General features: G+C 41.2%; 1 protein-coding gene across 1 annotated transcript in view; it reads left to right on the plus strand.

The window, feature by feature from the left end:
- The first annotated feature begins 6,718 nt into the window (after positions 1–6,718).
- Positions 6,719–13,634, plus strand: part of LOC114118432 (fatty acid desaturase 2-like protein FADS2B) — a 40,888-nt gene continuing 33,972 nt past the window's right edge. The window contains exon 1 of the mRNA XM_060400203.1: positions 6,719–7,102. Within this exon, the coding sequence (XP_060256186.1) occupies positions 6,782–7,102 (321 nt within the window). The 5' untranslated portion in view covers positions 6,719–6,781. The remainder of the gene's footprint in view (positions 7,103–13,634) is intronic.

The following is a 13,634-nucleotide window of genomic DNA, read 5'->3' on the forward strand; positions in this document are numbered from 1 at the left end:
TAGCTTTTGATTTCTAATTCAGTATTCTTTGGGATCCCTGAGTCCTTGAGAACAACATTAATGCATCACTCAACGTGAGATAAGGACATGGAGACCCCAAAAAGAAAAATGGTTGCGCAATGCATCCAGCTAATCAGCAATGTTCAAACTACCGTGCAATTGCACTCATTTCACAAGCTAGCAAGGTAATGCACAAAATCCTTCAAGTCTTCAGCAGTATGTGAACCAAGAAGGACCAAATGTACAAGCTGGATTTAGAAAAGGCAGAGGAACTATAGATCAAATTATTAAAATCTGTTGGATCATAGATAAAGCAAGGGAATTCCAGAATAACATCTACTTCTGCTTCATTGACTACACTGAAGCCTTTGACTGTGTGTATCACAACTGGGTAATTCTTAAAGAGATGGGAATATTAGACCATTTTACCCATCTCCTGCATGTAGGACAAGAAGTAACAGAACAGGATGGGGAAATGGATTGGTTCAAAATAGGGAAAGGATTACATCAAGGCTGTATATTTTCACCCTGCTTGTGTAACTTCTATGCAGAGCACATCATGTGAAATGCCAGGCTTGGTGAACGACAAGCCAGAATCAAGATTGCCAGGAGAAATAACAACCTCATGCACACAGGTGATATCACTCTAATGGCAGAAAGTGAAGAGGAACTAAAGAACCTCTTGATGAAAGTGAAAAAAGAGAGTGAAAAGCTGGCTTAAGACTCAGCATTCAAAGAACAAAGATCGTGGCATCCAGTTCCATCACTTCATGATAAATAGAGGAGGAAAAACTAGAAACAGTGACAAATTTTATTTCCTTGGGCTCCAAAATAACTGCAAATGATGACTGCAGCCACGAAATTAAGACACTTGTTCCTTGGAAGAAAAGCAATGACAAACCTGTTAAAGAGCATATTAAAGAGCAGAGACATCACTTTGCCAGCAAAGGTTCATATATTGAAACTATGATTTTTCCAGTAGTCATGTATGGATGTGAGATTTGGACCATAAAGAAGGCTGAGCACTGAAGAATTGCTGCTTTTGAACTGCGGCATTGGAGAAGCCCCTTGGGAGTCTCTTGGACAGCAAGGAGATCAGACCACTCAATCCTAAAGGAAATTAACCGTGAATATGCATTGGAAAGACTGATGCTGAAGTTGAAGCTCCAATATTCTGGCCACCTGATGTGAAGAGATGACTCATTGGAAAAGATCCTGATTCTGGGAAAGATTGAGGACAGGAGAGGGGGGCAACAGAGGGTGAGATGTTTGGATAGCAACACTGGCCCAATGGACATGCTGCTGCTGCTGCTAAGTCACATCAGTCGTGTCTGACTCTATGCAACCCCATAGTTGGCAGCCCACCAGGCTCCCCTGTCCCTGGGATTCTCCAGGCAAGAACACTGGAGTGGGTTGCCATTTCCTTCTTCAATGCATGAAAGTGAAAAGTGAAAGTGAAGTCGTTCAGTCATGTCCGATTCTTTGCAACCCCATGAACTGCAGCACACCAGGCCTCCCTGACCATCACCAACTCCTGGAGACCACCCAAACCCATGTCCATTGAGTCAGTGATGCCATCCAACCATCTCATCCTCTATCATCCCCTTCTCCTGCACTCAATCTCTCCCAGCATCAGGGTCTTTTCAAATGAGTCAGCTCTTCCCACCAGGTGCCAAAGTATTGGAGTTTCAGCTTCAACATCAGTCCTTCCAATGAACACCCAGGACCAATGTCCTTTAGGATGGACTGGTTGGATCTCCTTGCAGTCCAAGGTACTCTGTTTATCACAGTTTAGGCACCACCTGTTTGAATAGACAGCTACCAGTACCACAACTTTCAGAATCTCTAATTACAGACCCACTCATAATTCACAATGGTCCAATTTATGTTTATGGTCAGAGTTTCAGCTTCCAGTTTATCTTGAACTAAAACTAAGTCTGTGGAAAGCAAACAGAAAGGGTCAGGATAAACTGGCCAGCTTACAATGATAAAAACAGTGTTTTTTAAAAAACCCACATTCCTTGGCCTTGTCATATTACTGATTCGTGCCTTCACACATAAAAGTGGGGTTTGTCTTACATTCTGATTAGATAGTACCTTGGAACTTCTGAGCCAAAAATAAGAATTGTTATTTTCTTTATTGAAGGATGGTGGTAACGATTTTTCACCAGGAAATTGTAAAAGCAGAGCAATCAGTTTGTGCTGTTCTTTACATACATATGATCCTTTCATCAGTAGTCTCTGAAGTGAAGTGAAGTGAAGTCACTCAGTCATGTCTGACTATTTTGCGACCCCATGGACTGTAGCCTACAAGGCTCCCATGGACTGTAGCCTACAAGGCTCCTCTGTCCATGGCATTTTCCAGGCAACAGTACTGGAGTGGGTTGCCATTTCCTTCTCCAGGGCACATTTCTGAGCCAGGGATCGAACCCGGGTTGCCTGCATTGCTTGTGGACGCTTTACCGTCTGAGCCACCAAACAGGCACATAACGAACATTAGTGTGTAGTGAAATATACTAAGTACGAAGAAAACACAAGAGAGTTAAAGAAACCGTCACATGATTCCTTAAATGAGTCTTCATTGATACATAGATGTTTTCCTGGCCAGGTAAAGCGAGAAGGTTCCCAAACAAAGTATACTGTAGAATCAAAGTTTTTGTGCAGCAGAAGGAAGTTTCACGGCTGAGAAGTGTAACTATGGCTAGAAGACTAGTCATTGTGAAAGTGATTTGCCTGTCCTGCCACTGTGAGCTGTGAAAATAAGAGCAAGTTACTAAAGCATTTAGTGCTTGCCCATAGGATTGTTGTGAGGATTAACTTTTCTAGTGCACGTGAAGGGTTTAGAATACTGCTGGCACATCTTTGGTGCTTAATAAACGTTTTCTTATTGTTACCACTGTCAAATCATCATCACCATTATTTCAAACAAAAGTGCTATTCCTGGGGGTTTTCTTTTACTTGTGAGAGGAGAGCCCATTTCGTTTATCATCATACCACAAATATCGTGATTCGGATATGGTCCAGGTGCCAAGGAGTAAGTTCAAAATCACGTACATTAGGTTGCTGATAAGGTCATGGTAGATGCCATAGGCTTAGCTGAGGAAATTCCTTTCTTCAAAAAACCACATGCTGTTTTCACATAATCATATACTCCCACCCAGAATTACCAATTCTACTTGGTGCCATAAAAGATTTCTACTGGCTCTATCTGTCATTCAGCCCAGTCCCACCATGGAGCCCATAAACCAGAATCCAACTTCATTCTTTCAGAATAATATTCCAAAGCACGAACCAATCTCAAAAACACAACTCCACACCACAGAGACAGCTAAGTTCCAAATTTAAAATTATTTCCTGCCTATTCTTAGGACTTTGGCTCAAGGAATGAGATCAATGCTCCCTTAGGTTTTGGTAGGAGTTAGAATTGTTTCTCTTTCTGCCAATCCTTTATCTCTTCAGTCAGTTACCAGCCATGAGGACATTATCATTTTGAACCAGAAAAATCCATCCCCAAACCACTATCTTTGTGGATTCTTTTATTTCTAGCTTTGCCAAGGACCCCAATCTTGCTTCTCCTGTACAAATAGGGTTCTTTGTATTAAAATTTGCCAATCACTGTCTAGGTGGTTAGAATGCAGATATAAAGGCCATGATCCTTAGTAAGTGTCCCTGGGTGAAACTCAGGTGATTAAAATGAACACATACAACATTGTAGGAATCAGCACAAGGCTGGCACAAGATAGACACTCAATGTGAGCATGTTCGGATGAATTTTGTCTCTTACACTGAGCCATAAGACACTAATTATATTTGACTGGCTTGACCTTTAAAAAACAGCAATTATATATGATTTAACCTAATCAGCATTCTGATGGGATTAATCTTTGGGTATTGTTGGAGTATAGGGAAATAGCTACATGGAATAAAGCCCTGGCTTTTAAAAATTCAACTTTTTTCCTTGTTAGAAAAGCAATATATCGGAGAAGAATCTTTCTCCACTTTAACTGCCACTCCTCATGTGCAATCCATCATCACCTCTCCCTTGGAGTACTGCAAGAGCTTCTTAACTGACTTCTCCACTTTCATTCTTCTTGCACTTGGGCATGAACTTGGGTGAGCATACATGTACACATGTACGATGGACATGAGTTTGAGCAAGCTCCAGGAGACATCAAAGGACAGGGAAGCCTGGTGTGCTGCAGTCCATGGGGTCACAAAGAGGTGGACATGACTGAGCAACTGAACAGCATGAAAGAAAAACTGAACACATAGGAGACTTCCCTGGTGCTCTAGCAGTTAGGGGTTTGCCTACCGATGCCGCAGACACAGATTCAATCCCTTGTCCAAGAGGATCCCACATGCCATGGAATAACTAAGCCACAGCTATACCACAACTACTGAGCCCACACTCTAGGGCCAACAAGACAGCTGCCAAAGCCTGTGTGCCTAGAGTCCATACTGCACAGCAAGAGAGGCCACTTCAACAAAGAGCATCCCTTGTTCACTGCAACTAGAGAAAGCCCGTGCTATGCAATGAAGACCAAGCACAGTGAAAATAAAATAAATAAATAACTAAAAATAAACAAACGGGGCCTACGTAAAAGCTTTCCACAGCAAAGGAAACCACCAACAGAACAAAAAGGACAACTTAAAGAATGGAAGGAAATATTGGTAAATGATATGAGCAAAAAGGGATCCAACCAACATAAATGGCTCATACAACTCAACCTCCCAAAAACAAACAACCCAATTAAAAGATGGGCAGAAGAAATGAATAGACATTTTTCCAAAGAAGATATGCAGGTGGCCAACAGATATATGAAAAGATGCTCAACATCATTAGTCATCAGGGAAATGCAAATGAAAACCACAATGAGGATTAAAGAAAAGGAAAAAAGAAAGAAAAGACAAAACATCAAATTGTAAATAGAAACAAGAACAAAGTAACATATACACAAAAGAAACGAAAACAGAACCAAAAACAAAACAAAACACGAGAACTAAAGAAACCAAAGAAACCAAAAAAGAAATCAATTTTAAAAAAGCTAAAAATAAGCAAATAAATAAAACAAAACCAAAGTAGAGTGCCAACTGAAGAATAAAGCAAAGAAAACAAAACAGACAAAAATTCTCAGAAATCATTAAAAGATAATTAAAATGATTAAAAGATGAAATCTTCACACTTTTGGAAATAGGGATGGCTCTTGAGAATTTGGGCTTCCCTGGTGGCTCAGATGGCAAAGCATCTGCCCACAATGTGGGGGAGACCCAGGTTCAGTCCCTGGATTGGGACGATCCCCTGGAGAAGGAGATGGCAACCCACTCCAGTATTCTTGCCTGGAAAATCCCATGGACAGAGGACCCTGGTAGGCTACAATCCATGGGGTTGCAAAGACTTGGACACCACTGAGCAACTTCACGTTCTTGAGAATATTATACTAAGTGAGAAAAAACAAGCAGAGAAAGACAGCTACCATATGACTTCACTCCTTTCTGGATACAAACGTGAAATGTTAAAAACAAACATACAGTGCAGTGGCTCCTCGAGTGGGAGTGCGGGGAGGATGGTAGAATGGGTAAAGAAGGTCAACTGCATGGCGACTGATGGAAAATAAAACTTTTGGTGGTGAGCATGCTGTACTGCTTCAGAAGTTGAATTATAATTTCCCACACCTGAAATTTATGTAATGTTGTAAACCATGTAACCTTAATAGGGTGTTACAAACATTTTAAAGTCAAAAATGCTTTTTTTCAGAAATTTAAACCCTTAGGGAGAAATAACAGCTTTCAAAAGAACAATTTGCTGTATGACTGAGGGAATTCAAGCAGGGGTTCTATGACAGTCTGAAAGGGTGGGATGGGGAGGAGACACAAAGGATATGGTCTTACCTGTGGCTGATTCTTGTTGATGTATGACAGAAAGCCACAAAATTCTGTAAAGCAATTATCCTTCAGTTCAGATTTTTTAAAAGAAAATTTTTAAGTAATCTGAGAAAAGCAGAAGAAAAGGAAAGTTTCCAATCTTTTTTTTTTATTTTATTTTTATTTTATTTTTTTTTTATTTTTTAAATTTTAAAATCTTTAATTCTTACATGCATTCCCAAACATGAACCCCCCTCCCACCTCCCTCCCCATAACATCTTTCTGGGTCATCCCCATGCACCAGCCCCAAGCATGCTGCATCCTGCGTCAGACATAGACTGGCGATTCAATTCACATGATAGTATACATGTTCCAATCTTAACAACAACAAAGAAAGAACATTTCCCAATTCCAGGAGGCGTTCACAGCCTCCTAGAGGTTTTGCAAGCTTCTGCTCATGTGTTGAGTTAAAACAGCTCTTCCTTTCAATGGGGGAGAGCTAATGAGCCTGACCCAGCATGATGCCAGTGCAGACAGCAAAGAAGGAGCCCAGCCCCTCCTCCCAGGGGTCAGGCCACACCATCCACTGGGCTGTGATTGGCTTCAGCTCTTGACTAAAGGACACTTAATAATGAATAAGAACTCTGCTAAAAGATCAGCCAACAGAGAGAAGAGAGAAAGGTAGACCAAGTTCTGGAGTGTGGGGAAAGTCTTCATCAGGACAAAAAAGACTCAGGACAGAGAAGTGAGAGGCCGGGAAGGAACTCACTATCAGGTTTGCCAAGAGTCAAGTAGGCTAAACAGTTTTCTTTGAAGGCTTCTTACTTCACAGGAGAGGGAAAAGGTCATTCTGTAGTTCAATCAGGTGAGAATTAGAAATTCCAGGTGTCAAGCCAGAAATTCTAAAAGTACAAAGACAATGACATTTGAAGAAAAGCCTGAGGGCAATGGGAGCCTTGTAGATGAGAGCCAGCTGGACCTAGATGCGAAGCATCAGGCAAACGGGAAACCAGGAGCAAGTGGGAAAGCCAAGCTCTCTGCAAGGCAAGAGGCATATGCGAAGTGCAACTTGCCCAGAAAAAGCCTCAACACGTATACCTGGCAGGAGATCCAGAGACACAATCAGAAGACTGATCAGTGGCTGGTGATCAATCGCAAGGTCTACGATGTTACTGGCTGGGCAGACAGGCATCCTGGTGGGCGGCAGGTCCTCAAGCACTACGCTGGGGAAGACGCCACGGTAAGGAGCTCAAAGCCTTGCCCTCTCTCTCTCTGTTCCAGCTGCTGGGTGGCTGGGACCTTGGCTGTCTTTCCAAAACCATTTCAAATACGTGTTCAAGCTCCATGATCACTCATCTCCTCCCAAACCAACTTTTCAGTATTCCTATCCAGCAAAAACTTGAAAGCTAATTAAGCCTCAAGGTCTAGCTATTATTTGCACTGGGTTTGGGGTGGGCTCAGATGCTGACAGTAGATGCTATGTGTATTGCAGGTTTTGGTTTTTGTTCTTGGCATTATGTTTTTTGTTTTATTTGTTTGGTTTTGAAATGTAGTTATTGTCTTATAAGAAGGAAATTACAAATAGGTGAGTAAAATCTGGAAAAAACGTCGTGACCCAAGTAGAAATTTCTCAGACTCCTACAACTGGAGTGCATGAAGTAGACAGCAGTCCATCTGGCGAGCATCAGAGTGTTGAGCGGTGTTTGAAGCGTACAGTGACACAGAGTGGTGTCATCTGCATAACTGAGGTTACTGATACTTTGCCCGGCAATCTTGGTTCCAGCTTGTGCTTCATCCAGCCCAGCGTTTCTCATGAGATACTCTGCATACAAGTTAAATAAGCAGGGTGACAATATACAGCCTTGACGTACTCCTTTTCCTATTTGGAACCAGTCTGTTGTTCCATGTCCAGTTCGAACTGTTGCTTCCTGACCTGCATACGGATTTCTCAAGAGGCAAGTCAGGTGGTCTGGTATTCCTATCTCTTTCATAATTTCCCACAGTTTATTGTGATCCACACAGTCAAAGGCTTTGGCATCATCAATAAAGCAGAAAAATATGTTTTCCCAGAACTCCCTTGATTTACTGATGATCCACCGGATGTTGGCAATTTGATCTCTGGTTCCTCTGCCTTCTGTAAATCAACCTTGAAAATCTGCAAGTTCATGGTTCACGCAATGCTGAAGGCTGGCTTGGAGAATTTTTAGCATTACTTTACTAACATGTGAGATGAGTGCAATTGTGCCCTAGTTTGAACATTCTTTGGCATTGCCTTTCTTAGGGATAGGAATGAAAACTGACCTTTTCCAGTCCCATGGCCACTGCTGAGTTTTCCAAATTTCCTGGCATAATGAGTGCAGCACTTTCACAGCATCATCTTTTAGGATTTGAAATAGCTCAACTGGAATACCATCACCTCCACTAGCTTTGTTCATAGTGATGCTTCCTAAGGCCCACTTGACTTCACATTCCAGGATGTCTGGCTCTAGCTGAGTGACAACACCACCATGATTATCTGGGTCATGAAGATCTTTTTGTACAGTTCTTCTGTGTATCCTTGCCAACTCTGCTTAATATCTACTGCTTCTGTTCCGTCCATACCATTCTGTCCTTTATTGAGCCCATCGTTGTATGAAATGTTCCCTTGGTATCTTTAACGTTCTTGAAGAAATCTCTAGTCTTTCCCATTCTATTGTTTTCTTTATTTCTTTGCATTGACCGCTGAGGAAGGCTTTCTTATCACTCCTTGGTATTCTTTGGAACTCCACATTCAAATGGATATATCTTTCCTTTACTCCTTTGCTTTTCACTTCTCTTCTATTCAAAGCTATTTGTAAGCCCTCCTCAGACAGCCATTTTGCCTTTTTGCATTTCTTTTTCTTGGGGATGGTCTTGCTCCCTTTCTCCTGTACAATGTCCCGAACCTCCATCTGCTCATCAGGCACTCTATCAGATCTAGTCCTTTGAATCTATTTCTCAATTCCACTTAATGATACTTACAGATTTGATTTAGGTCATACTTGAATGGCATAACGGTCTTCCCCACTTTCTTCTATTTAAGTCTGAATTTGCTAATAAGGAGCTCATGATCTGAGCCACAGTCAGCTCCCAGTCTTGTTTTGCTGACTCTATAGAACTTCTCCACCTTGGGCTGCAGAAATATAATGTATCTTTTATCAGTGTTGACGATCTGGTGATGTCCATGTGTGGAGTCTTCTCTTGTGTTGTTGGAAGAGGGTAAGTCTATTATACAAGACACAGGTGCATCAATTCCTATTATAGAACATATTGTTTATTTGATTGTTTCTTCAAAATATATGATTTAAAACTAATGCACAATGCTAATAACTAAAGTTAAGGCTTAGACCTTCTCACCTAGAAAAGCTTACCTATGAAAAGCCAGAAAAAACCTATATGTCCAACAAGAGGAATTAATCACATAGATTACAACATGTCCGTATGAAGCATCCTGCATGCTAAGTTGGGCTAAGTTACTTCAGTCACCTCTGACTCTGGGCAACCCTATGGACTATATCCCACTAGGCTCTTCTGTCCTTGGGGATCCTCCAGGCAAGAATACTGGAGTGGGTTGTCCTGCTCTCCTCCAGGGGAATCTTCCCTACCAGGAACCGAACCTGCACCTCTTATGTCTCCTGCATTGGCAGGTGGGTTCTTTACCACTAGCACAACCTGGGAAGTCCCAAGTTTTATACAAGTAAGTGAACTATATTTCCGGGCTCCACAAAAGAAGTAAACACACACCTCTTGTGAGGTATGCACAAGAGCAGACAATTCAGAACAAAAAAGTCATGGTTATTACCAAAGCTGCATGCTAAGCCACCTCAAGTCTGAACATCAGGGCCTGAGAGAGACACTGAGAAACACAAGCTCTTCATCAGAGTAAAAATCCAATATGACAGGAAAAAGTTGACAAAAGCCTGGAGGAAATATAGCAAAATTTGTTTCAACTGCTTGGAAGACTGCAAGGTGGACGAGGATAGAGCTGTGTGCAGGTCCAAAAGACTCATGTGGAATCAGCAGAGGCAAGGCTGGGGTGGGGAAGAGAGGAGGTGTACAGCGGTGGCATACAGATCAGGTTCACAGCGCGAGTAAGCACCAGCAGAATAGGTCTCCCGGCTTGGGCACATCCTTTGCTCAGCGCAATCCTGGTCGATGTGATGGCTTGAGGATGAGAAGAGGGGAAGGAGGAAGAGAGGATGAAGGGTGTGCGAGGTAAAGAAAGAGACAAGAGAAGGAGGAGGGAGAGAAAGGGTCTTGAGTTCTGAGCAAAGGACTCTGGATTTTACCATCGCTGTAGGTCTTCCTCTCCTCCCACTGCAGGTAATGACACTTCTCTAGCCCAGCATCCCTCCCTACACCCAATCCTACAGGGAAACCAACCAGGATTCTAGCTGCCTGTAAAAGGAAAGTTGTCATCAGTCATAACTGCATCTTTTGTGGGCTGTCAACATTTTGTACTTTAAAATTAAATTTTCATTTGATTTTCATTTGAATGATGGTTCAAGTTGAAAACAAGGTACAAGAGTAAAGAGACAAGTGCAGTTAAAGGGCTAATGGGTGGCAAAGGCCATGAAGAGGGACTCTTTTTCAAACGTCAGCCTGGTGGTTAAGTAAAGGCTGAAGATCAAGAAGCGTTAGTCAAGGCAGAATGGATACAGGCATCTGTATGGCTGAGTCCCTTTGCTGTCCGCCTGAAACTATCACAACATTGTTAATAGGCTATGGCCCCATATACATTTTTTTTTTAAATATGGACCTTTGATGGCAGAGCAATGTCTCTGTTTTTCAATACACTGTCTAGGTTTGTCACTGCTCTCCAGCCAAGAAGCAATTGCCTTCTGATTTCATGGCTGCAGTCACTGTCCACAGTGATTTTGGAGCCCAAGAAGAGTAAAGCAGTTACTACTTCCACATTTTCCCCTTCTGTTTGCCATGCAGCAATGGGGCCAGATGCCATGATCTTAGTTTAATATTTAGTTTTAAGACGGCTCTTTCACTCTCCTGTAGAAGCTCTTTAGTTCCTCTTTGCTTTCTGCCATTAAGACTGCTACCGTTTGCACATCCGAGGTTGTTGATGTAGTACTTCTAATGAGTAGTCATGTTTAAAAACAATTGGACTATATTATGATGATCTTTTATCTAGTTTGTTTCACTTTGTCTATTTCATATTCAGTGCTCCCATTTCATTTAGTTTATGCTCTCCAATTTTTCCACCTCTTTTTTTGATGTTCTTTCTCAAGCCTTTATCAAGTGTAGTAGAAAAAAGTTTTTGTATACATATACAAAAATATGTATAATATATATATTTTAGAAAGTTTATGAATTTTTGCCTAACTAAAAAGTTTATGACATTTTGATTGCACTTGTTTGACTTATAAATAGAATGCTAGATTTCTTATTAAAAATAGATATGTAACAAGCAACAAAGGTTTATTGTATAGCATAGTGAACTATGGTCAATATCTTGTATTAAACTATGATGGAAAATAATTTCAAAAAAAAAAAAAAAAAACGAAGGAAAGAGTCCAGGGAACATGCTGAAGTCCTGAGAAAAGCACTGACAACAGAAATGAGGAAGAGGGGTGGATAACCAGGAGACATAATTTATAATAGGGGATAAGTGGCTGGGTAAGTAAGCAGGAGTAAGGAGTCTAAACTGTCTGATGGATGCCTTATGTAGGTAGGTGGGTGGCAGTTGCCATTATGAGATAATGAAGCCAGAAAGATGAACAGGTTTGGTGGGGGCAGTGGAGATAGAGAGAGTCTGGCCTGGAGCTTAGTTAAGTATATCACAGGAAAAAATCTCAAATAATAGAGTGAGTTATGGCAAAAATAAATAGATAAATAAATACCCCTCTGTTTATCCGTGTGGATGGAGGGGAATCTTGGTGACTTCATGTAAACATTCTCCACTCCAAAGTGGCTCTTTTCCCAAATGCAGGCAAAGACTATATTCTCCAGATAAATCAGCCTACTCAAAACTTGTGATCTCCCAGAAATATAAGGGACCTTGAGTTAGCATTTGCCTTGAAACAGGTGAGATCTGAGAAGGAACCAGAAGAGGAACTACCCAAAGGTGTAGGAATGGGTGTCCACGGTTGGGTATTGAATATTCTGGTGAGGTGTTTGGTTTTTTTTGTTTTTTTTTTTTTCTTTCAGCTGTGCTGAAAGGCGTGTGGGACCTTAGTTGCCCAACAGGGATGGAACCCACACCCTCTATCCGAAGCATGGAGTCTTAACCACAAGACTGACAGGGAAGTCCCCTGTGAGCTTTTTGAGATAAGTAAATCAAAATCTATGTTCTAGTTATATTGTTTTGTGACTATATACATAAATTCACCATGGGTAGGTGTGTTTTTTTTTTTCTGAATTTTGGGAAATTTCAACCCACTTCAGAGGAACCAAATAATGATAATAACATAAAAACATCATCATTTTAATAGCATCTGGTTCCAAAGCTTAAGCTTTCTGATGCTTGGCTAAGTCTTCGGCAAGGTTTTGTAATGACGGAATAAATGAATGACGGAATAAATGAATGAAGGGATGAATGAGCCCATGGAGCAGACTAAGCAGCATCCACAGTCAGAAAGCAAATCGAAGCTCCAGAGATTAAGCAAATTTCCCAACATAAACAACGTGCTGCACTGCTCCCTATAGTGTATTTTGGTGTAAATTTAACAGGCACACACTTGATTGATTACAGAGCAATATTTGGCAAATGGAGTGTCTCCTGAATTTCAACCCACATACCCTCTAGGCCAAGTGCCTTGATGTGGGGCACAGCGTGTATACAGTAGTTAAATTATAAGGACATGATCCTTCTCAGGCCTTCTCACTTTACATACTTGTCTCTCCCACTAGGGATCATACTGCTCTTCCAATAATGGGCACACTTCCAGACCCCATTAAATATCAGCAAAAAATCAGCAGGATTTCAAAGTCACTGTGAAAGCAAAGATAATCACATCTTTCCTCTCTGCTGATACTGTTTGGGAAATGATCAGTTTTAAGAGGAGCTACTGTGTTAATTTATGAATAGGTTAGTAAATAGAGATGATGGTTGAGAAGTGAATCAAAAGATAACAGATGAAAATGAGAGATAACAAAGTAGTTAAGAGATCAGAAAATAGAGATGCTGAGGGAGGGGAAGAGACAGCAGTGCTTAAGATCCATATCCTTTGAACTCAATACTTCTCAACTTTCTCCTTTTTAGAGAAGTCATATACTGCTCTATTCATTCACCCTTCCCCTTATTCATCCGACATCTCTTGATCACATGTCATATTCCAGGCACAGCGAAAAACATCAGGTATAATTTAATCAATAATGAATTGTCTCAGTCTTCAAAAAAGTCAAAAACCACTAGAGAAGGCCTTTGTGAATACACAGGTTCACTGCAACATCCTTTGAAAAGCTTTAGGAACAAAGTGTCATGGGAGTCCAGAAGAGATCATAAATAACTTTCCTACCTGTGTTAAGAAGCCATATTTCATCTGGATGTTCAAGACTGAGAAGGAACTTTTCAGTAGAAAAAAAAAAAATGGAGGAAAGCAGTCAAGGCAAAGGGAGCAGCAGGTATTAAAAGCTTCAGAACTGTACAGGGTCCTGGAGTGTTTATCGAATAGGGAGAGTTCCACTGGACAGGATGAGGCATGAAGCGTATGGTGAGAGGTCAACCTGGAGAAGTAGGTTGGGGCCACAAAGTGATGTACATCATTAAAACCGAAGGTGGGGAAACACTTTACTAACTG

This window comes from Ovis aries, chromosome 15 (assembly GCF_016772045.2).
Source record: "Ovis aries strain OAR_USU_Benz2616 breed Rambouillet chromosome 15, ARS-UI_Ramb_v3.0, whole genome shotgun sequence".
NCBI classification, from domain to species: Eukaryota; Metazoa; Chordata; class Mammalia; order Artiodactyla; family Bovidae; genus Ovis; species Ovis aries.